The 26,052-nt window shown below is 37.1% G+C and overlaps 2 protein-coding genes and 1 pseudogene across 4 annotated transcripts in view; 2 read left to right on the top strand and 1 right to left on the bottom strand.

Annotated features, from left to right (window-relative positions):
- Window positions 1–8,665: 8,665 nt before the first annotated feature.
- LOC125775575 (uncharacterized) lies at window positions 8,666–11,053 on the top strand. The gene is made up of 2 exons (XM_049446224.1): window positions 8,666–9,123; window positions 10,904–11,053. Exons 1-2 carry the CDS (start codon window positions 8,767–8,769, stop codon window positions 11,051–11,053), a joined length of 507 nt encoding a protein of 168 aa, XP_049302181.1. The 5' UTR covers window positions 8,666–8,766.
- Window positions 11,054–11,096: 43 nt separating this feature from the next.
- Window positions 11,097–26,052, top strand: part of LOC105226172 (prolyl endopeptidase) — a 49,589-nt gene continuing 34,633 nt past the window's right edge. Inside the window, exons 1-4 of one of the 3 annotated variants that reach the window (XM_049462484.1) lie at window positions 11,099–11,239; window positions 11,300–11,626; window positions 11,682–11,952; window positions 12,009–12,148. In XM_049462484.1, the coding sequence (XP_049318441.1) occupies window positions 11,184–11,239; window positions 11,300–11,626; window positions 11,682–11,952; window positions 12,009–12,148 (794 nt within the window). In that variant the 5' untranslated portion in view covers window positions 11,099–11,183. Of the gene's footprint in view, window positions 11,627–11,681; window positions 11,953–12,008; window positions 12,149–26,052 lie in introns of all 3 variants that reach the window. The other 2 variants (XM_049462485.1, XM_049462483.1) reach the window with 2 other exon arrangements.
- On the bottom strand, window positions 12,421–13,828 carry LOC125775620 (uncharacterized; annotated as a pseudogene).

The raw sequence follows: 26,052 nt of genomic DNA on the forward strand, positions 1-26,052 counted from the left end.
ACCGCCTTCTAGGAACATCACAATGTCTTTCCTCAACTACGTCGACGTCATCGAACAGTACGCCGACCGGACTTCGACGCAACTGACTTCCGACAGGTACTGACCGCCATTAACGGTGAACGTCAAGGGCCGCCCTATCGGCGCACATCTGGACTTAGCAACGTTGCAACAGCTTCAGCGATTGCTAGGCTGAACATTCGCCTAGTGAGGCCGGGATGCCTAAATGAGTTAAGCTTCCCGCACTCATACACCACTTTACCACACAACACACCACTCACAAAGCAACACTGACACATTCACCACACTTGAAGACAGCACACACCAGTTTTAAGCAGCAGTATACACACACCAATACACGTAGTACACCAACCCACCATAAGTATCCACAGCGCAACGGACAAAAACCCTCGTCCTGTAAGTGAACGCTCCCTTTCGACCACGACGTGTGAATACTTAACATCAGCGGACGATTTCGATTTTTCGGTGCGCAGCTCAACTCATTTTTCCATATCGACCGATCTCCAATTTTCATTTTCGAGATTCTCTTTTTATATACTTATCATTACGACCTCCTTTGGTATCCGACCAGGGAGATTTTACTTTAACGATATAGAATCTTAAAATCCAATTGTAAACATTTGAAAAGTAAAAGAAAACATTTTGTTATAAAAAAGGTTTTCTTTCCGGAGTGGGTGCTTAAAGTAAGTGGTACCTAATTTATCTAAAATGTAAACGATTTCAGTTTATTTATCAAAATCTATTTTTTTTTCTAACCAGCTTATTTCGAAATGTTAAAAATCAAACAGACTTAAGTCTGGTTACGAAATTTTTGAATTCACATGAGGGGTATTCTCTTGTTCTTGCAAAACCCTTGCACGGTGCACGAATTGCAGATATTTCCTCTTGGCGCACCGGCACAACAACAAGCACACGCAGAAAATTTTTTGTAATGGCTGTGAAATATGTCAGACCGAAACTTATGTTTATTCTCGTGCAATGACAAATAATTGCAATCCTGTGCTAGCTGTCATTCTACTTAAATACATATTTTGACGTTAAATTATTAAGGAAGGTAAACTTTAAATCGATTTTATAATTTCTATTTAAATTATAAAGATTTGTTATAGTTTTTTTGTTAAGAATGAATGCAGAAGGTGCGAAAATTCACAATAGCCATTCACAATAGTCATTTACAATAAATTGACCGAATCAGCCGTTCATATATCACTAGATTCTGCAATGGGTGCTCTCGTGCCCTTGTATATTTCGGTATAGAATTTTTGCAATCTGCAATCTTGCAAGAGCAAGATAATCCCAATTCAGTGATTGCAAATTATGCGAATTCGCATTCGTAGCTTTACTACGAAGGACAACGTGATAGGGATGCATTATCGGCATCTACAAATACATAACTCGAATAAATAGCTCTTTTTTTAAAAATATTTAAGTTACCGTTCAGCTCAGCAATTTGATTTGTACAATTATCAACAACAAAATCTAATACTTTTGTTTTTTCGCTTTTTCGCGGCATATTTCTCATTTTTATTTATTTGTTGTGACACAAAAATCAACCGTTCGTAAAAAAGTATACAATTGCTACGAATACAACGGATCCCCAATACCACTAATACAAAACAAACAAAAGACACAATGGTTTGACTTTTTACTAATTTCATAGATATGTCATATGCTGAACGCAATAACAGCGACAGACGGCAAACGACATCTGACAAATATTAAGATACACACGATCTTAAGGACACAGTTCTTTTCACAGCTGCACGACTTATTATTACACGTATTTATTACACGAAGCAACTTTTGTTGCGGCAACCCTTGGTTTATAGGCGAGGGGGCACCGAGGAGAGGAGAATCGCGCCGAGTTTCCAGTGTTCAGCAACTCGCTTTGTGTTCTTATTCGTAACAGTTCGCTGCGGCGTTTTTCGGCATTCGTGTTCTTTCTTTCGTAGTACATAGTTGCATTTGCGTATATTTTTTTGAAATTAATATTTTGAACATATAATATTTAAAAAATTTAATTTCATCTTTTGGTAAGTAATTTGCAAATATGTATACAGATATACATAATATAATATAAATATTTTAGAAAATGGAGTATGAGGAAAAAATCGAATTAATTAAAGATATTGTGAAATGTATGGAGAAAGATATACAAATTGATTCAGACGATAGTGAAAATATATGTGAAAGTCTATCATATAATCTTTGTTTTAATTTTGAATCATAAATAAAATGGATTTCTTACTTGACAGAACTGATTAATATACATATGTGATAGAGTGGCCCAAATACCTACAAGGAAAAAGAAACGACAATGGTTTAAAGTAAAGAGTAGACAATGGGTTAAAGAAAAGTGAAAGAGAAGGAGAAAAAAACTCGAACAGAGTAACCCCCTGGGGGGTTACTCTGTAAGGCGTTGCGCAAGTGAAAAAGCTCGTAAATGAAAAAAAGCAACTCTGTAAGGCGACAGACGCATTGGAAATTGCGTTTTGCGCACTTATTTTTACCCCTTCGCAATGGCAGCACTCTGTGATGCGTAAACGACTGTCAAATCTGTGCGTTTAACGTATTTTTGATTCGATATCAAACTGGCAAACGCAACGGACAAAAAATGTAAGTTTATAAGGCATATTTGTAGTTTTAATTAAAAAATAAATTATTTAACAGGGAACATTCTAAAAATAAAAGACAAACCCAACACAGTTCGAAATTTTAATCAATTTTATGAATACACATTCGGAATTTTCCAAAGGACAACTTAAAACTGTGGACGCGAAAAATGCAGCAAATAATTTATGGAAAGAGTTGGTATGTGACCTTAATGCTGCGGGGCCACCATCGCGCGATGTTTTAAAATGGAAAAAGGTAAACAATATTGTTACGATTTTACTACTTGCTAGTTTACTTTGTTAGGTTCGTATCTCTGGATTGACAAATAAAATCAACACTGCTTAATTTAATTCAACAACTCATTATTTCACAACTCGTCTACACTAGAGCAGTTTACTCTTAGCACTGATTGATTACGTTGGCGCTGCCACGGCTTATATAGCCACGCACTTCTCGCTGATGCCGACGTGTCCTTCTAGAATATTGCGTCTGGAAATTACCAGAACATAATGCTATACGGCGCCAAATGCAGACAAGCAGACAACCGCGGCGCCAGACTATGCAATTGTTCAAGCAGACGTCTACGGCGCCAGATGTCTATTGTTTCGAAAAGCAGACAGTGCGGCGCCAGATGTCTACAACAAGGCAAATGCTATTCCATATACCTACAACTATTGTTCATAATAAGGGATGCATATAGCAATACAAATACAACTTAATACTACTTTTGTAACACTGCCCTCCACTAAAACCTAATCGTCCCGATTAGGCACAAATCCTCTTGAACCAAATGGGGCGAGCCTCTCCAAATGTACTACTTTCATTTTACATCGTGCTTTTCCATTTCTTTATATGCGGTATACCACGTCATTAAGTCGTTTCATCACCATATAGGGTCCTTCCCAGGCTGTCTGCAGTTTCGGGGACAAGCCTTTCTTTCGAAGTGGATTGTACAACAGGACCAGATCACCTTCTTCAAAACCTTTTGAATTTGCCGCTTGATCGAACCGGTCTTTCATCCATCATTTCTTACAGCTGTAGGATTCGTTCCAAACTTAAGATCAGCAGGGAGTCGCAGATCAGATCCGAAAATAATCTTTGCTGGCGTATAACCAGTTGTCTCGTGCTTCGCTGAACGATACGCCAGCAGGAACATCTGGATGTACTTGTCCCAATTCCGTTGATCTTTATCAACGATTTTCCGCAGATGTTCTTCGAGCGTTCGGTTGAATCTCTCTACCATTCCATCTGATTGTAGATGTAACGCTGTTGTCCGTGTCTTGTGGATGCCCAATAATGTACAGACTTCTTGGAAAATGGAAGATTCGAAATTCCTGCCTTGATCTGAGTGTAATTCGACGGGCACTCCGAACCTTGTTATTCAATTTTCTACAAACGCTTCGGCTACTGTCTTCGCTTCTTGGTTTGGTAAGGCATATACTTCTGGCCATTTACTGAAATAGTCCATGACAACCAGTAGATATTTGTTTCCGGCCGTACTGGTTGGGAACGGACCTGCAACATCCATTGCGACTCGTTCAAATGGTGATCCCACGTTGTACTGTTGTAGCCTACCGCGACTTTTGGCTTTAGGACCTTTAGCTGCCATGCACTCTACGCAATTACTTATCCATTCTGCTATGGAATCTCGACAACCGATCCAGTAGAACCGTTGTTTAATCTTCTCTATAGTTTTTGTAATCCCAAGGTGCCCTCCACTAGGTCCATTGGGATATTCTTTCAATACTTTCGGGATCATGGACTTCGGTACTATGATCAGCAGACGAGACTGTTTGCCATCTTCGCTTTCCCAGGTACGATGAAGGTATCCATTAACGAGGTTTATGCTGTTCCATTGGGCCCAATATGCTTTTGCCGTTGGACTCTCGCTACTTATTTGTTCCTTTGGTGGTCGTACCCCATTTTCTTTGGCTATTATCAGCTTTGCAAGATCAGGGTCCTCCAGCTGATTGATTCTGATGCGGTGAGGAGTCCAATCATCTCAGGTTCTATATTCAGTAATCGCACGTCGATTATACCTTCTTTTCCTTTTGATTTGGAGCAATGTTTACATTCCAGTGGACAAGGGCGACGTGATAATGCATCCGCATTTTTGTGGTGAATCCCCTTTCGATGTTCCGTTTCGAAGTCGTAATTCTGTAATCTTTCGATCCATCGTGCAATTTGGCCTTCCGGATTCCTAAACTGTAATAACCATTTTAATGCTGCATGATCAGTCCTCAGCAAGAATCGTTGTCCATACAAATACTTGTGGAAATGTTTTACACATTCCACCACAGCTAGTAGTTCTTTTCGCGTCACACAGTAGTTTTTCTCTGGTTTCCCGAGCACTCTGCTGTAATACCCAATTACTCTTTCTTGTCCGTCGATGAGCTGAGACAGGACACCTCCAATTCCATAAGCGCTCGCATCTGTATCCAGGATGAATTTCTTTCCAGGTATTGGATAAGCTAACATCGGCGCCGTACAAAGTAGTTCTTTAAGCTGCTCTAACGCTTTTTCTTGTTCCAACTGCCATACAAACGGGCGATTCTTCTTTGTTAAATCATGTAAACTTCTGGCCACGTTCGCAAATCCAGGTACAAAACGGCGGTAATACGTGCATAAGCCTAGGAAGCTGCGGAGTTCATGTATATTGGTGGGTTGAGACCAATCTTTAACTGCTTTTATTTTTCCTTCCTCGGTGTGAATCCCCTCAGTTGACACTTTATGTCCGAGATATGTGACCTGCTTCTTCCATAATGAACACTTTTTGGGATTCAAGCGTAATCCGGCTGATGCTATTCGCTGAAAGACTTCCTCTAGATTTTTCAGATGATCATCAAAACTTTTTCCCATGATGATAATGTCATCAAGATACACCAAACATATCTTCCAGTTGAGTCCTTTTAACACATGTTCCATCAGTCGCTCGAACGTTGCAGGCGCATTACATAACCCAAATGGCATCACAGAGAATTCCCATAACGCGTCGCCCATACTGAAAGCGGTCTTTTCACGGTCACATTCATCGATTTCGACTTGCCAATATCCACTTTGTAGATCTAATGTAGAAAACCATTTCGCTCCAGACAAGGTGTCTAATGTATCGTCGATTCTTGGTAGAGGATAACTGTCTTTCTTTGTGACATCATTCAACTTCCTATAATCGACGCAGAAACGGGTGCTACCATCTTTCTTTTTAACTAAGACGATAGGTGAGCTCCATGGACTTATTGAAGGTTCGATTACACCGTTTTTGTGCATGTCTTGAATAATTTTGTTAGCATCCTCACGTTTTGCTAGTGGAACCCTACGCGGAGCTTGTCGGATTGGTTTAGCGTCTCCGGTATTTATCCGATGTTTGACAATGCCGGTTCTTCCTGTGTTTCCTTCGTTTGCAAATATGGATGCGTATTTTTCTAATAGTTTTTCTGCTTTTAATTTTTCATTTCCATGCAGTTCGTTCAGCAAATTATTTAGGAGTGTAGGACTTATCTGCTGTGGCTCAATAGTAGGCTTCTGTGGTGACCGGCTGGCACTGTCCAATTACTGCTCCTTTCTTCGGACTTATAGGCGTGTTGAATTCATTCACTACTCTGACCGGAATGGTGGCGTCTTCTCTAGTTTTCACAAGCGTTCTTCCTACCAATATGGGTGTATCTATTTTTGTTGGTTCCACAATCCACAACTCTTCAGTCCCACCTCCTCCATTCACTTTAGCCCATACAATCGCCTCAGATTTTGGTGGAATACTCTGATTATCATCAACAATCACCCTCTTACTTTCAACGTTGGTCACATATCCGGTGTTTATAGGCATCTCCATGTTCTGGTAAAACAGCATTTGCTTGTTTAGATCCAAAGTAACCCCGTGATCAATCATGAAATCTACTCCCATTATAATTTCATCCGTGATTTCTGCTACGATGAAGGTGTGATTAACTTCCAGGGTACCAATCACCACTTCGCAAAACACTTTTCTCGTGACAGCTGCTTCCTCCCCGGTGGCCGTTCGAAGCTTGCAACCGACTAATGGTTCAACCGTTCCTCTTACCACATCCGGTCCGATAATTGAATGTGTGGCACCAGTATCCAAAGTAAGCGTTGACAGTCGTCCATTTACGATGCCGTTGATAGTAAGATTGTTGTCATGGCGACCTATTTGTGATATCGAGATGGCGGGGCAAATAGTTGTGGGAACCAGCTCACGCCCCTTTGAACTGTTCCGTTTTAGTTTAACGACTTGTGAGATGTGGATGCTCTGTCTTCGTTATCTGTTGGTTGTTTCCGTTTTGATGGGTTTACTTTTATATTGCAATTTCGGCAAAGTGACCCGTTTTTCCACAGTTGAAACATCTTCCTGTTGTATTTACTCGCGGTGCAGCAATTTTCTTCAGAGTCTTCAATATTTCTTCCATCAGCGCCGGTTGTTCCATTTCAACCCTTTGTCCTTTGTGTGCTGGTTTACTTAGTAGGGAAGCTGTTTCCTGTGTGAGGGCGTGCGAAACCGTTTCAGCAAACGTTCTTTTTGGCAATGCATATGTGGCGCGTTTGGTGTCCACATCACGAATTCCATTTATGAAACATTGAATTTTTACCCTCTCAATGTAATCCACAGGTGCATCTGCATTTGCCAAATGAGCCAGTCGTTCTATTTCAGTTGCGAACTCTTGCAATGACTCGTTCATCTTCTGACTCCTATTTTGCAGTTCGATCTGGTATATTTGTTTCCGGTGCTCCTACCATATGTTGTCCCGTTCACAGTCTGGAATAGTCTGAAGGGTTTCTGCCGCAGGTCCTTTCAATGACGCAAACAAGGACGCCACTTTGGCCGCTGCATTCCTGTTATTGGCCATTGCTGTCTTTTCAAACTGAAGTTTGAAAATTTGAAATGGAATACTTCCATCGAATGTGGGTGCCTTCATTCTTTGATTATTTGTTGATGGTGCAGGGCCATGTAGTTGCAGTTCTCGCACACGATTACCTAATTGAAGAACTTCTGATTTTAAATTTTCCTCGTCATTTTTTAAAGTGCTTAATTCGTCTTCAAATTTTGAAAATTTCTCTTGCACTTGTTTTTGTAGTTGTGTAGTATTTTCCGTAATCTGTTGTACCAAACGATTTTCTAACTGCGTATTATTTTCAGTCATTTGTTGTGTAAGGCGAGACTCTAACTGTGATGTATTTTCATCTATTTGCGTCATTTGCTGTGCCAGACGATTTTCTGTTTGCACTACATTTTCTGTATTTTCAGCTATTTGCTGTGCCAGACGATTTTCTATTTGCTTAATAGCCACTAACAGCAAGTTCATGTCCACACTTGATGATGTTCGTTGTTCTTCTACTTTTTCTTCTACCTTTGTAGAAGTTTCTGGCCCAACAAATTCGAACTCGTCCACATTAATTCCATCCGCTTCCATTGCTTCACGTAATCGTGCCTGCAGATCCGCCTTTTGCCCGCTTATCGGCAAATTACGCCCCTCCAGTTCCTTTTTTAATTGCTGAATTCTCAATTCTCCGAATTTAGCCATCTTGAATTTGGATTATTTGACAATCCCACTTCTGACACCAATTGTTACGATTTTATGTACTACTTGCTGGTTTACTTTGTTAGGTTCGTATCTCTGGATTGACAAATAAAATCAACAATGTTTAATTTAATTCAACAACTCTTTATTTCACAACTCGTCTACACTAGAGCAGTTTACTCTTAGCACTGATTGATTACGTTGGCGCTGCCACGGCTTATATAGCCACGCACTTCTCGCTGATGCCGACGTGTCCTTCTAGAATATTGTGTCTGGAAATTACCAGAACATAATGCTATACGGCGCCAAATGTAGACAAGCAGACAGCCGCGGCGCCAGACTCTGCAACTGTTCAAGCAGACGGCTACGGCGCCAGATGTCTATTGTTTCGACAAGGAGACAGCCGCGGCGTCAGATGTCTACAACAAGACAAATGCTATCCCATATACCTACAACTATTGTTCATAATAAGGGATGCATATAGCAATACAAATACAACTTAATACTACTTTTGTAACAATATTAATTATAAATGACTTTTGAAGCACATATTACTTAATTATTTAAAGGTTTGGTCGGATTATAAAACCCATTTGAAAGAAAAATGCGGCGGAACAAAGTAAGTATCTCTGGAACTGGTGGTGGTCCTCCAAGTCATTGCACCTTAACACCGTTGGAGGAGCAGGTTAGTGAGCTTCTGGCTATGGAAATATCCGTCAGTGGAATAAGCGGCACCTCAGAATTTGGTGCAGCACAGTTAACACAACCAAGTGGGTCAGACATCACAACCGACGAATTCCGGCAAAATGAACAAACGCCAGTGGATGAAAGGCCACATTGTTCACAACAAAGAGTCGCTCCGCAAAAGAAAGATAGCCTTTTAAATAAGCAAGTGGATAACCGAATCGCTTATCACAAAGGTTCATTAAAAGTGTTATCTGAAATTAATGAAAATCTGAAGGTAATTTCAAAATGTATGAAAAAAAAAAACATAAAATGGCTAAAAGAAAATATAAATTGGCTGTTGAAAAATTCGAACACAAAAAAAGGATTGATTTGGACAAAACAAAATTAAAATTTGCAACACTAGAACTAAAAAAGCAAATTCTTGAAATTGAACGGTCCGGCCAATAAAAATATTGTATTTTAGTTATTGATATTGAAGTCTGTTACTTAATACTTACTGATAATTACTTATTTATTATATTAATAGTTTAAATGAATTGTTTTGATTTAAAAACGTATTTTGTGTTGATGTGATAGTTTTTACTTTTTATTACATACAAGTATATAATACTTACATATATAGATATGTATACACATGTGCAAGAGACTAAAGCTTTATATCATTAATATGAATTTTAATCAAATAAATGTGAAAATGTGAAAAATGAAAATGTTTACTTAACTAAATAGTGTTATATGGTTATAAAGTAGTCATACTGTTTTTTGTTTTAGCAATATTGGTTTTATTCGCATTTCCTATGGTTTCAGTATAACTAGCATCGACTTCTTCAACTTCTATTGCTATGTTGGCAGGTGATTCCACATTAAAAAGAGTGCAAATATTATGAAGAGCACAACATACGTTCAAAATTTGCACCACTTTTTCTGGGGCATAATGTAGTTCTCTAGCAGCTAAAAGGCATCGGAACCGCGCTTTTAACACTCCAAATACTCGTTCTATAAGGAATCTGGCTTTTGAAAACTTGTAGTTGTAATAACTCTCAGCAGAGTTTTCAGCAGCATTTCTATATGGAGTTAAAAGCCATGGCTCAAGCGGATATCCAGAGTCGCCTATAAGAAACAAATTAAGTTAGCAAAATAATTCATGCTTATAATAGCTATCGAGTAAAATTAACGAATGTGAATATGCTCACCAAGAATGCGAATTCCTCTTTCTCCATTCATATAGTTGGTTTGTAAATATTGGCGCTCGCTTGATAAATTCCACACATGTGAATCATGACACGCCCCAGCAAACCGACCGTTAACGGCTTTGACCATCACCTTATGATCACATATCTAGGTTTTGGAAACAATATTTATAAAAAACCAAGATAAATTAAAAAACAATTGCCTTACCACCATAGCGCTTATACTATGTTTTAATTTCCTATTGAAATATACATAAATGTTCATTTACGGCCGGTCGTATCATTTTGATGTGAGTACCATCCACCACTCCAATTACTCCTGGAATTCCTGACACTGAGTAAAAAGCTCGTTTCGCTTCATTTTTCTCCTCTGATGTCATTCCAAAAGTTATATGTTTTGGACACAGCACTTTTTCAATCGCTTTGCAAACATCAAACATACAACGCGAAACAGTTTGTTGAGCTAGTCCGCTAATTTCACAATTTCGGGTATTCCTGTGGACCTGCGTGGAGTTTTTAGCTCACCACTTATGCTATCCAACACATATTAGAAAGAGTCCTTGCTTAGGCGAAAGTTTTGCACGAAACTATTTACGAGTAGAAGCACAAACAATTTTAAAGAATTGCATTACACTTTATCATTCAAACTTACCTTTTTTCACTAAGACTCATCACATTGGACTTGTCCCTAATCATTTTCCGCTCCACTCGTTAATTTTTTCGGTTTCTTCCCATAACACAACGCAATCCATATTCACACCTTTTTTATTTATTTAAAATTACTTTTATATATTCATAAAACTCTTCAAATTTAATTATGTTTATCTGTCAATTTTTTTACACTTCTTCACTTTTCTGTTATAGATTTTGTTTTCATTCTCCTTCGTTTCGGTCAGTAATGTCAACTATACTGGAGATTTCTCGACGGGAAAACAGTGCAACACTATTTACAATGCGAAAGTGTTACGGAGTACCGCAACGCAATTCACTTTCGCAACGCATTGCTATTCGTAACGCCTTACAGAGTAACCCCCCAGAAGTTGTTCGTGTGAAGGTAATGGGCGACAGCAAAAGAGAATCGCCCGAGAATTAGCAACAAAAGTTGCTTTGTGTAATAATAGACTAATAAGTAAAAATTACGTAAATGTGCAGGAGTTTCGGTCACGCTGGTTTTGCTGGGTATTACCTCCGTCTTGCAGGGTATGTTTCCAAGCACAAAATTTTTAACGTTTTAACACAGTGTTATTGTCGTGTTTTTAGCTTGTGTTTTTTGAGGAGAGGTTATTCTAATTTAATAAATAAAATGGAATATCCCATAGCGCGGAAAGATTTTTCATATGTGGATAAGTTCCATGGCGTTGAATTGTTTGATGTTTACCGATGGTTAGAAGATCCAAATGCAGACGAAACACAAATATTTATTGAAAAGCAAAATAAAATTAGTAGAAAATTTATTGAAGAAGGGAGTGATAGATATCGCATTGAAAAAAAACTGACAAAATTGTGGAACTATCCTAAATATAGCTGCCCAACGAAACATGGAGATTATTATTACTTTTATGTTAACACTGGATTGCAGAACCATAAGTAAAATTGTTTTTAAGATTAATTCTGTTTATTATAAAATATATGGCGTTTCTAGTGTTCTATTTCAACAAAAGCATCTTGTGGATGAGCCAAAGGTTTTCTTAGATCCCAACACATGGTCTGAAGATGGAACAATCGCTTTATCTCAAAAATCATTTTCTGAGGATGGAACCTACATGGCGTATGGTATAAGTGAAAATGGGTCAGACTGGTTAAAGATAAAAATTCGTAATGTTATATCTGGAGGGGACCTTAAAGAGACGTTAGAAAAAGTAAAATTTAGTGAAATTTCTTGGACTCTTGATAACAAGGGCTTTTTTTATGCCGTATGTGATCCGTATAAATATTTGGACGCGTCCAATAAATTATAAATATATTACAGAAATATGATCAAGACGAAAGTGCAGATGGAGCAGAAGTTAAACAAAATGAAAATCAAAAGCTTTATTATCATTATGTGGGTAACCAACAGAACGAAGATATCCTTGTCGCAGAGTTTCCTGAGGAACCCTCTTGGCGAATGTGAGTAATTTCTTATTTTAATATGGTAGTTTCAGAAATACTGTAAACCTACAGTCTACTTCGTACTTAATAAAGAAATTTACCTTAATTCGTTAGGATTAAATATAAAATAGACTTTGGTAAAAGCTTTGGCTGGGATTTAGAATAGCAACCACTGTACCTAAACGAGAGAACCAAATTGAAATTTTAAACACATGTATGCTTAAATTATCGAACTTTATTTTAAAACAAATTGGGGAAACTTTAGTATACGATCCCACGATTTCAGGTTTAAAAGTGGTATGGTTGGATAGGGCTGATGCTCCAGATTAAGAAAATATATAATTGTTGCCGCCGCAAACTTATAGTTTCCGAGATATTTGCATTTAAAGTTGAAAATTTTGCAAACTTTATCTTGCAATTTCTCGATTGCTAGTAATTATTTAATTCATAATATGCACTTTTTATGCACTTACACTTCACTACATTGTTTCTACATATTTTTTTTCCAGTAATTATTTAGTTATTTGCTTAAAATAAGCATTTTATATTTTACACAATTTTCATTTCATGCACAATAACAAAAGTATTCCTTGTTGACAAATAATAAGTGTTGCCATAATTACACATTTATCAAACGAATAAAAATGAATATAAAAACTCAAACCAAGAGACAAATACCATCTGAAATTAATTTTCCATTGTAATAAAAAAAGTTTTAAGGCTTATATGTATATTTAATTGCATCTAATAATCTTAAAAAAGGATCGTGATGATTATTTGCAATATTTTTTCTCCAAGTATATTCATAAATTAAATTAGAAAAATCTTCGCTGTTATTGTAATTGTCTTTAATAAAAAAACGTTTAATTACTCGCCACTGGGACTCGATGCGTTGAGTATGCGTCCCGTCCTCGGCAACGAACGGATTATCGGGGTCGCTGTGATTAACGCGTCGGTGCTCATACCCGTGACTGGCTAGACAGTCGTATGGCCTCCAGCAATCAGTACATATTATACTGCCTTTTGCCACGTGCTTCTCTATCAAAGGTATGAGCACCTCAGCAGACCTGACATTGCCGGGACATACCTCCAGCCTAAGGTCGTCATTCCCATCCTCAACCATCCCAAGAACCCAGTGGCCCTCGACTCTCCGCCCTAAAATAAGAAAAGATATATTAATTACATAAAAAAATTATATTTTTATTATTACCTTTGTTGCATTTTCGCTTCCCAAATTTACTTTCGTCTATTTGAACAGTTTTACCAGGGCCACCAATTTTACCTACCGCTACCTGATGGTCAACCTGGTATAATACTACAGCTTCGCGGCAGTAATTATACCAGTCACATATTGTAGCGCTAGATAAAACTGGTCCCTGATAAAACTGTTTTTCCTCACTTCCGCATGTGACCAATGAGATGCATACGCATACATTAAATAAAATACCTGCGGAAGTGGGATTTTGACGTTTTCAAACCAGGTCCCGCTCGACCTTGTCAACGCACTTCGTTTCCGACAACCCCCTTTCCGGCATCGGAACACCCCAACACTGCTACTTTTTTTTAACAACAGCGTCATTGGCATTTTATGCGTACGGCAAATTTTGGCTTTTAAAATCAAACCTTGTTCTTCGGCAAAGGAAATACATTTCTCTTTTGTGTAAAATGTTTGGAATATTTTTACAATATTCCACATTGACTTCACTTCCGCCGCTTTAAGCACATTGGTTCGCTTTCCTCGGCTGTCCGACACAATCTATTTAAATACCTTAACTTATATTTTTGTCAGTTTAAAACTTATATTACTTACCTGATGAATTTGCACGCACTCGCTTTATGCCACCTCGACTCGTTGACGCTCCGACACAATCTATTTAAATACCTTAAGTTATATTTTTTTCAGTTTAAAACTTATATTACTTACCTGATAAATTTGCACTCATTTTTTTAAATTTAACTTTTAATAATTATATATGTATTTATATATATTTTAAATTTTTACTCTTTAAATTTCTATCCTGAATTTATGGCTGCATACAATCTCGGAATTCAAATGAAATAAATATGAAACTTATTTCAAAACGGGAAAAAAGGAACGGTACCTTGTTTAGTTGTAACAATACCTGTTATAGAAAATGTTGTTTAAAAAGGGGAAACGCGGAATTGATAAATGTGAAGATAATGACAAAACGGACAACAAAAAGAACGGTACCTTGTTTAGTTGTAACAATATCCGTTATAGAAAATGTAGTATAAAGAGGGAGATATACCCTATTTAACATAACTTTTAGATTACCTTTGTGCATTAGCAGCCTTCGGCCACGCTTAAAAAACCCTGGCCAATCCAACACCAGGGTAAACATTAGTCCATTCGCGTCCCACTTCTTTCTGCATTGGCGGCCTTCGGCCGCGCTTCAAAAAAAATAACCCTGGCCGATCCAACACCGGGGTGTATCAGGTTTTTTTGAAGTAAAACTCCTTTTCGCGTTGGCGGCCTTCGGCCGCGATTCAAAAAAATAACCCTGGCCGATCCAACACCGGGGTGTATCAGGTTTTTTTGAAGTAAAACTCCTTTTCGCGTTGGCGGCCTTCGGCCGCGATTCAAAAAAAATAACCCTGGCCTATCCAACACCGGGGTGTATCAATTTTTTTTTTAATTAAAACTCCTTTTCGCGTTGGCGGCCTTCGGCCGCGCTTCAAAAAAATAACCCTGGCCGATCCAACACCGGGGTGTATCAAAAATCTTGATATATCAAGAAAAATGGCAATGATTTATGTATTTGGGGTATAGTCCTATTTTTTATTCATTTTTATTCGTTTGATAAATGTGTAATTATGGCAACACTTATTATCTGTCAACACGGAATACTTTTGTTATTGTGCATGAAATGAAAATTGTGTAAAATATAAAATGCTTATTTTAAGCAAATAACTAAATAATTACTGGAAAAAAATATGTAGAAACAATGTAATGAAGTATAAGTGCATAAAAAGTGCATAATATGAATTAAATAATTACTAGCAATCGAGAAATTGCAAGATAAAATTTGCAAATTTTCAATTTTAAATGCAAATATCTCGAAAACTATAAGTTTGCGGCGGCAACAATTATATATTTTCTTAATCTGGAGCAACAGCTCTATCCAACCATACCACTTTTAACCCTGAAATCGGGGGATCGTATACTAAAGCCGACCCCAGCACGATAGTGAACTGAAAATGGCGTCGTGAATCCTACTAAATGAACATTTGTAAGAAGGCAGCGACATAACTATGACCGGCATGTACACAACACAACCCAGTTGTCCATTTTGTACGTACACAATTTCGTTGTGGCCATACTAATACCTTTCACTTCAATGAAATTTTAATATTATGTTCAAAGTGAAATTTCTTATGCAAAAAAATGTAAATAGGTAAATATTTTTGTTTTAAATTATCAATTGTTAATGCCAATGATATAATAGAGCTATTTTATTCTTTTATTTGTAAAATTACATACATTTTATATATTAGTGGCATTACCATTTCATCTCTCTACCTTCAACTCTACTGTCGTCCTACTGTCGTTGGCAAATATAGGAGAATATTGAAGTTAGCGAGAACGACAACCGTCGGCCTACAGTCGTGTAGTCGTGCAGCTGTCAAAATAACAGTGTCCATAAGAACGTGTGTATTTTAATATTTGACAGATGTCGTTTGTCGTCTGTCGACGGTATTGTATTCAGCACTTAAAAATATATTGAAGTTAGCGAGAGCGACAACTGTCGGCCAGCAGTCGTGTAGTCGTGCAGCTGTCAAAATAACTGTCTATAAGAACGTTTGTATTTTAATATTTGACAGATGTCACTTGCAGTCTGTCGCGCTCAATGTGTTCAGCACCTGATTGGGGTACATATTTGTTTTCTTTATTTCTTTTGGTTCTTCTGTGAAAATGTACGTAAAGTAACACTGATTATTAGTTAAAATGCTACCCTTCTGTTATTGTGTGAAAAAATAATTGAACAAAAGTTAAATATTGAATAAAAGTTATTTTTGCACTGTATAATATAAAATAAATGGTTAGAATCAGCCGAAAGCCTATGATGCTAGCGCTGCGTACTTTAGTTTGTATAATAATTTGTTTATTATGTAAGCTTTAATAAAATAAAAAAATAAAATGGTTAGAAACGAATTAGTGAGGTGTTAGTGGATATAAAAGTTATAAATTTATGTGTAAAATTCATTTTAAATCCGAGAAACACGCGGTTTTAAATAGTTGAATTTTTGAACTTTAAATGCAAATATCTCAAAAGCCATAAGCTAGATATTCTAAAATTTACCCAAAACGTTAAACTAGAACAGAAAGCCGCGAATTCAATGTTAAGGTTAAAACTACTGGTTTTCCTAAAATAACGTTTTGTGGCATATTCGTTTTTTACAATTCGGCATCCCTAAATAAAGCGACAGCTTTACGTCTTGTTCGAAATTACATTTTCAAATTGAGCATCGATTGGAGCAGTCGTAGAAATTCAATAATATTGATCAGATGAAATTACGGCAAATTAATAAAAAGCCAAAGTTATCTGCTTGAATGTCAAAATAGTTCTGCCATTTCTTCTTAATCTTTAATACAATAATAAATATATAAATATAATACACTTCTAAGCTTAAAGCTAGCGTCTCTTGTTACAGCTATGTGAAGCGTTTATATATTTATGTTTGCAGTTTTGATGAGAATGTTTATACAATAATTCTCAACTTTAAATTTCTGTAAGCAGTTTTGGTGGGAGCGTTTATACAATGTTCTTAACTCCCCTCTTTGCTGAATGAATCGTCCCGATTCAAAGATGGGTAATATTTAATTCTTTCATTCACCATTCTTTCGTCGTTCGTGGTTGTGTACGGTTGATTTTTTTCATATCGTGCGCACATATACCTACTCGCTGCATAACTTCTCGTTACTCGGTGTACGCGCAATTTAACCTAGCTTTTGACATTTTGAGCTTCAATTCGTTACACTTTCGACGTGTTTTTATACTTTCATTATAAAGTTAAATCCACAATTCAATCGGGTAAGAACGTAAATTCTTTCGCAATGCCCCCTGGGGCCAACAGGCTGGGGGATAATAGGTTTGCACTATTATCACCGGGTCCTAAAAACAAGAGGAAAAAGCCAGAAAATTCAATGCTGGAATTCTTCCCGGAATTACCTATTTCTAAGAAGGATGATCCCAAGTACCTTGTAATCAAATCACAGGACTCCAGAAAACCTATTGCATCCACTTCTTGCTTTGCAGTACATAAAGGTATTCAGGCCATAAGCAAAGACATTAACAGAATCACATCGCTTCGTGACGGCAGCCTACTACTTTTGGTCAAGAACCAAAAAATCGCTGACAAATTTTTACAAACCAAACATCTTCCCGCAGCTGGTGCTGTTGAGATATCTCTTCACAACTCTCTGAACTCAGTAAAGGGTACAATTTACGCTCCATTTATCTGTTAGCTTGCTGATGACGAAATAATTGATGGTCTAAAAGAACAAGGAGTATCTGATGGTTATAAATTTACCAAGATAAACAATGGTGATCGTGTACCTACTGGTGCTTTGTTATTAACTTTTGATAAATATACTTTACCTAGTCATATTGAAGTTGCCTGGTGTACCCTCGATGTCCGTCCGTACTATTCTAATCCCATGCGCTGCAAGAATTGTCAGTTGCTGGGTCATACTGCTAAGCGATGTAATAAGACCCCATCTTGTGCTATCTGCAACCTACCCCCAAATCATACCCCTCCCACTGAATGCTCTAGAGTCAAATGTGCTAACTGCGATGGTGAACACTCTTCTTCCTTTAACGCCTGTCCAAAATATGTCCAGTCTAAAGAGATACTCAAAATTAAAACTATCCACAAGTGTTCGATGCGTGAAGCCATCAATTTATACAAATCTCAAATGCCTTCTACTCCCTCACCATTCTTTTGTGCTAATGTAACAGCTTCCAACAACAATACCTACTAAAAAAATACATCAACATCGAAAAAAACTTCCAACACTAATGATTCTAATGACAACATTAAAGCTACAACTTCAAAAAATAATGCTTCATCTCCTACCAACATACATTCAATCCATAATGATTGCCCCGAAACCCCTTCACCCTCCGTTTCTTCCCTATGCAATTCTCCTTCTCCACCCTTCTCACCTCTTTCCACAACTACTTCTTCTACCACTATAACCCGTTCCACAACTTCACCTGTACCCTCCTCCCATCCACAATCACATACCCAAGTTCCCATAGATACATAATTCTAGATATTAAATTCCAATTAAAACTTACATTTTTCATACATATGTACATATATACTTTAATTTTCTATATTTTTCCTATGTTAACTTTTCTTCAATGGAATATTAACGGATACATTAATAATTACTTTGAACTTGAAATTTTAATTAAAATATATACAGAAGGTTTCAAGACCGGAGCATACTCCTGTAGAACCCCCAAAGGTGATCTAGCCACCGATGCCCAGAGCATACTTAGATTATGGAGGGAACACTTCTCCAGCCTGCTGAATGGCAGTGAAAGCACAACACCAGGAGAAGACGAACCCGATTCCCCAATCGATGACGATGGAGCAGACGTTCCATTGCCCGACCATGAAGAAGTTCGAATAGCAGTTGCCCGCCTGAAAAACAACAAAGCGGCAGGGGCCGACGGATTGCCGGCCGAGCTATTCAAACACGGCGGCGAAGAACTGATAAGGAGCATGCATCAGCTTCTTTGCAAAATATGGTCGGATGAAAGCATGCCCAACGATTGGAATTTAAGTGTGCTATGCCCAATCCATAAAAAAGGAGACCCCACAATCTGCGCCAACTACCGTGGGATAAGCCTCCTCAACATCGCATACAAGGTTCTATCGAGCGTATTGTGTGAAAGATTAAAGCCCACCGTCAACAAACTGATTGGACCTTATCAGTGTGGCTTCAGACCTGGTAAATCAACAACCGACCAGATATTCACCATGCGCCAAATCTTGGAAAAGACCCGTGAAAGGAGAATCGACACTCACCACCTATTCGTCGATTTCAAAGCTGCTTTCGACAGCACGAAAAGGAGCTGCCTTTATGCCGCGATGTCTGAATTTGGTATCCCCGCAAAACTAATACGGCTGTGTAAACTGACGTTGAGCAACACGAAAAGCTCCGTCAGGATCGGGAAGGACCTCTCCGAGCCGTTCGATACCAAACGAGGTTTCAGACAAGGCGACTCCCTATCGTGCGACTTTTTCAATCTGCTGCTGGAGAAAATTATTAGAGCTGCAGAACTGAACCGAGCAGGTACAATCTTTTATAAGAGTGTACAGCTGCTGGCGTATGCCGATGATATTGATATCATCGGTCTCAACACCCGCGCCGTTAGTTCTGCTTTCTCCAGACTGAACAAGGAAGCAACGCAAATGGGTCTGGCAGTGAACGAGGGCAAGACGAAATATCTCCTGTCATCAAACAAACAGTCGTCGCACTCGCGACTTGGCCCCCACGTCACTGTTGACAGTCATAACTTTGAAGTTGTAGATAATTTCGTCTATTTAGGAACCAGCGTTAACACCACCAACAATGTCAGCCTTGAAATCCAACGCAGGATAACTCTTGCCAACAGGTGCTACTTCGGACTGAGTAGGCAATTGAAAAGTAAAGTCCTCTCTCGACGAACAAAAACCAAACTCTATAAGACGCTCATAATTCCCGTCCTGCTATATGGTGCAGAGGCTTGGACGATGACAACAACCGATGAGTCGACGTTGCGAGTTTTCGAGAGAAAAGTTCTGCGAAAGATTTATGGTCCTTTGCGCGTTGGCCACGGCGAATATCGCATTCGATGGAATGATGAGCTGTACGAGATATACGACGACATTGACATAGTTCAGCGAATTAAAAGACAGCGGCTACGCTGGCTAGGTCATGTTGTCCGGATGGATGAAAACACTCCAGCTCTGAAAGTATTCGACGCAGTACCCGCCGCGGGAAGCAGAGGAAGAGGAAGACCTCCACTCCGGTGGAAGGACCAAGTGGAGAAGGACCTGGCCTCGCTTGGAATATCCAATTGGCGCCACGTAGCGAAGAGAAGAAACGACTGGCGCGCTGTTGTTGACTCGGCTATAATCGCGTAAGCGGTGTCTACGCCAGTAAAGAAGAAGAAGAAGATATAACCCCTCTGTAATATTATTAAACGAAACACATATTGCGAACAATTATCAGCTCATGCTCCAAAAAGCCTATACTGGTCATTTTTATAACCTTCCTTCCGTCACACCAAGCAAACAAGGTATTGCAATCCTGATTAAGAGAAGTATACCGCATACTCACTCAACTCCTCTCAAGGCAATATACTATATCCACAGGATATAGCTTTAGAATTCGCCAAATTTTTACATGTAGTTTTAAGACAGTTAATCAAATTGAAGTTTGGCCCCCGTATATTTAGTTTTGTTAAATCCTTTTTCTCTAGACGTAAAATCAAAGTTCTTATATCCGGCATATCTTCACAGACTCTTCCTTTGGATAACGGCACTCCTCAGGGATCACCGCTATCAGTTATTCTTTTCACCATAGCATTTGATGAAATCAGCTCTATCCTTTCTTCCTTCCCTAATATTCAGCATCAATTATATGCTGATGATCTCCTTCTATTTTCAAAATCTTCTGACCTTAGTTCTATATCCTCTACCTTTGAAGAAATCCTTTCTCAACTATCCCTATGGTCCCTTTCCGCAGGCGCATCAATATCGTACTTAAAATCCAGTTTACTCCACATTTGTAAAAAACATAATTGTCATTTTCCACCAATTGCATTCAACAATGTAAATATTTCATGTTCTCCTACACTTAAGTTTCTTGGATTAATTCTAGATAGTAAATATGCATTCAAACAACATTGTCAATATATTAAAAATAGAATTACTAAAAACTCAAATATTGTTAAGTACCTTAAAGAATGTGATCTATTGAGGAGAATTTAAGCCAACACATTTATTCAACGGACAGCTGATAGCCTCTGAAGCTAGTGCTGCTTTTTTTTTCTTAGGTTGTACATATGTTATTAACATTGTATAAGCTTTTATAAATAAATAAGTAAATAAATAAATAAATAAATTCTTTCATTAATGTATGCGATGTCAAGAGGCTGCTTTGGAACTTGTTTAATTTTTAGTTCCAACTTATTTTTCCTGTTTTTGAATTTACAAATTATTATAATAGTTGATAATAGTAGTATCAAAGCTTTTAAACTGTAATTTACGGCCTCAGATTGGTTAGCCTCATATTTTAATTCTGATATTTGTTTCATGTTTTCAATTTGATCAGAATGGATTTCTTCCATTGTTATATTATTATTACATTTATGGTAAAGTTATTTGAATCACAATTGTGATTAACTGTTTCATTTATGACAATGATTTGTTGTTTTTTACATAATTACAATGCATATTTCCTTAAAAAATAATTTCAATACAATTATCTTCATATTGTAAATATTCCTTAAATTTCGTTTTCTTATAAGTTATTTCATTAATGGACAATATCTCGTTTTCTTTAATACAAATTTCCATTTGTCTTGCATTTGGTATTGGTTGTACATGAATTGTTTGATATATTTCTTTTCCAAATTAAGGTAACTTTATTAGTATTACAATATTTCCATCTTTAGCAACTATTAGAATTTTTATATCTTTAAGTTTTTCAAAAGTTACATTAAAATTAGTTATATCTTCATCTGTAATAATATCTCTACTTAAGAGGGTATTCTACTCTAGAAATGAAATTTTGGGCAGTTTTTTTAATTCTATTTAAAAACAACCAAAAATAGTTTTACTATCCATTTTTTATGGTGTTTTTATTGATACCTTAAGAATACAAAAAAAAAACTTTACAAAAAAAGTATTAAAAATTAAAATAATTAGAGGGGGGCGGGGAGAGACAGGTGTAAAAAAATGGCGCATCCTGGGGACATTGATCCTGACTCTCCTGGTGGTCTGAAAAAAAAATCAAAAGAAATTCTTAATCAATAAGGATGCTGTTATGGTTCCTACCTCAGGGAACTCAAAATTTTTTTTTTTTGGAAAATGGCAACTGACTGAAAATAAAAATCATTTTTTACGTTTTTTTTTGAAATTCCTGAATTTTTTTTAAATATTAAAAACAAAGGATTAAGGATTGTATAAAGAAGGTTCACTCAAAATTTCAAGTAAATCGGTTGCATAGAATTTGAGATAATGGCGGTACCGTGTGGAATAAAGTAGTTTCGAGAAAAACGCGTTTAAAAAAATGAGTCTACCTACCTACCGGGCTAGGTACTGCGTCACTAAAGTAACTGTAGCTCTTAAAATAATTTTAATTTTTAATCATCCTTTGGATGATATTTTCTTAAGGGTCTGTTTAAATGACTTCATCAACTTCCCGCATATATACACCACTCTGCCTGGGAAAACCTGGCGCACCCTAGGACAACACCACCACGCTCACCCAGCGATCACCGCACGACGACACCATACACCATCAACTTAACAAAAAGGAATTGGATAATCGCTTACTGACACTTCGCATGTCAACTTTCGTCACCCTCATTTTCGTCAGCGAGAGTTCGCCACATCAACACTTCGGCTCACATTTTCGATTTACCACTGCGCCGCGTAAATATTATTTTCGGTTTATATTTTCCGCTCTATACTGCACTGTGAGCAGCTTTCTGGGATTATTAAAACCTCACCTCCTCCGATCACTCAGCGGTCCGGTTGACATCCTCCCCGCTCCGTACACGTGTATTCGGACTCCAAATAGAACATTATATTATTCATAAGGTCTAAATAAACGTTAAACTATTGTACACTGTAAATACGTGAGCACTTTTATTTAACCATCGAGAAAGTGAATAGTACTTTGTTTGCAAATTTTTGGCAACAAAATAAACATGGTCCTTCGAGCCTCACTGAAAGGCACTGTGGTGAAACAAAAACCACAATAAACACACATTCGCTATCAACGTTCGTCGACTAAGGATTCGCTTAAACACTGCGCCGGGTCGACATCTACGCTCCTCTACCGCGATTATACATTCGACCACGATCCTGCGGAAAATAGATCGCTAGTGCCGGCAAGCCGTATTAGTATTCTCGCCGCCCCGCTCGTCGACATATATTTTCATAAACATTTATAATATTAAAAATTATAATTTTCTTCATCAAATTGTCGAAATAAAACAAAAATTTATTTTATCCTAAAAAAATGTGTACCCTTTTAATACATGGGGGGCCCAGTATGTTTAAATGAGTTAAGTCTCCCCCACTCTATCCGGGAAAAGCTAGTGCATCCTAGCACAACTCACCTCACCTAATAGGAACACCAAACTCAACACCTGAAAATAACATGTACCAATACACCACACCTGGGGACAAATTGGATTTCACCACAGCAAATAGCCACTATCTAATACCTAACAAGGATTTGATCATCGCTTTTTTGACACATTCGTTTCGTACTTTCGAATAGAGACGTTGACCGCACGGTTCCTACGCGCTGACCTTTTCCGCATTTCAACATTTGTATCTGCATATACGAGTATGTACACATTCGCTAGCATACGAATCCGCGTCAACTCGATCGCCACCGCCGGCAAATAACGCTCGGAATTGGAATCTCGTCGCCCTTCCCCTGGATTATATTTACAAACTATATATTATAAAATATTAATTTAGTGATGTAAATAAAATTGTTGGAAAAAATAAAGTGTACACAACTATAAACCGGATATTTTAATTAACGCAGTGGTAGCTGCACCCCACTATGTTGAGTGTAAGTTTAAAACATGGTCCTTCGAGCCTTAACGAAAGGCACCTATAACAGACAAATTAAAAAAAAAATAATAATAACAATAATAAATAAATTTGGTGGCAATCGATATATACATATAATATATGCATAAAGTGCTGTGGAGAAAACTAAAATACAAAGTGCAGTGACACAAACGGAACAAAAAAAAAAATAATAAAAAACAAGAACAGCAGTCAAGTGAAAAGAGCGCAGTGTGCTCAAATCAAAATACAAAAAGTGAAAAACTGCGGTACATACATACACAAAAAAGACATAAAATAAAAAAGTGCAGTGGAACGAAAAAACAAAAACCAAAGATGCAGTGACAAAGACATAAACTTAGAAAACCAAAACTTACAAAACTTTACAAACAAAAAACACATAAAAAGGGCGCGAAACTCCCAAAATAAACAAAACAATTTCAACAAACAAAAACGCGCGAAACCTAAGCACAAAACATACATACATAAATCGGGCGCGAAAAACTAAAGCACCAAAACGAAACAAACGGGCGCGAACATTAAAACAAATATACATATGTACACACAACAACCCAGCAGCACTGGAGCACAGGACGGGGAGCAAACCAAGAGGAGGTGATAGGGCAACATATGTACATATGTACATACGTACACCCTACAAAACATACCATACCGAGTACAAAGTGAGCGTATTATTTTCATCCTAATTTAATATATGCAAATATGTGCGATTCATGTTACAGTTTGTAATAAAAAACGGCTAGATACAAAAAAAAAAAAATCCAAATGCGATAAAAGCCTCAATACCGCTTAGCGCAATATAAATACATATGATACATATATACCATATATGTATACATAAAGCACTTTTCAACAAAATAAATATTAAATACCTCTTATACTTGGTCAAGTAATAAGCAGGATTGCTTAAAATTTGTAAGTGAAGGCTAACATTAAAATCTTAACATAAAAAACAACACATAAAATAAATTTTAAACAACAAAACAGACATACTTATGTACATACATATTCGCATATATATCAAGTGGAATAATATTTCTCTTTATATATTCTTATATACAAAAACATATTCACAGAAACGCTAACGTACATATTACATGCTTATAACAGCAGACATTATTACAACATTTTGATTACTATACATACTTACATACATACATAAGTGCATAGGGAACATACCTGCACATCACTTATTTCGTTTTCGCTCGCTTCGCAGTACGAACATACATGTATACATGTACATATTCGCATATATATCAAGTGGAAATATATTTCTCTTTATATATTCTTATATACAAAAACATATTCACAGAAACGCTAACGTACATATTACATGCTTATAACAGCAGACATTATTACAACATTTTGATTACTATACATACTTACATACATACATAAGTGCATAGGGAACATACCTGCACATCACTTATTTCGTTCTTCCGCTCGCTTCGCAGTACGAACATACATATATACATGTACCACCGTATATGCAAACATACATCTTATATTAAAACATAAAAGTTCAAAGTCCATATTTGCAATTATCCGGCAATACCTCTTGTTCTTTGGCAAACAAAAACAAGCAGGATTGTGGACAAAAAGCTAATTGATCTCTCTAACGAGCTCTCAATTGCTTACGAACAAAGCATAACAAACAATTCGTGCATACTTATGTACCAAGCATATTGATCTCTTCGACGAGCTCTCAATTGCACAAAACATAAGCAACCTCATAAGCACATACAAACATACACATAAGTCCAAGTATTAGGGTGTACCTATATACAAAATATTCGGACATAAAATATTTTAATTAATAAAAAGTACGGTTTTAATAGCAATTCACAATTCAAAATAAAACATAAATAAAACTAATACTACTGCAAATAAATACAAAACGATATTAATAAAATATACGTTTGTACCGATATAATCTGAAAAACTCGTATTTATTTAAAAAAGAGTATACAATTTATTACACTTTTCGCCCCTATTAAATACTACAAATCAGTTTACACTGAGAAAAATTTAGTTCATTTTGACAAATATTTTAATATATAATA

The sequence above is a fragment of the Bactrocera dorsalis genome, chromosome 1, assembly GCF_023373825.1.
Source record: "Bactrocera dorsalis isolate Fly_Bdor chromosome 1, ASM2337382v1, whole genome shotgun sequence".
Taxonomy (NCBI): domain Eukaryota; kingdom Metazoa; phylum Arthropoda; class Insecta; order Diptera; family Tephritidae; genus Bactrocera; species Bactrocera dorsalis.

What these genes read in the sequence shown, in the direction of transcription:
- LOC125775575 (XM_049446224.1), top strand. Translation starts at nt 8,767, where the DNA reads ATGCGGCGGAACAAAGTAAGTATCTCTGGAACTGGTGGTGGTCCTCCA. An exon ending in AAATTAATGAAAATCTGAAG is followed by an intron (nt 9,124 to 10,903) that starts GTAATTTCAAAA and finishes TTTCTGTTATAG; the next exon opens with ATTTTGTTTTCATTCTCCTT.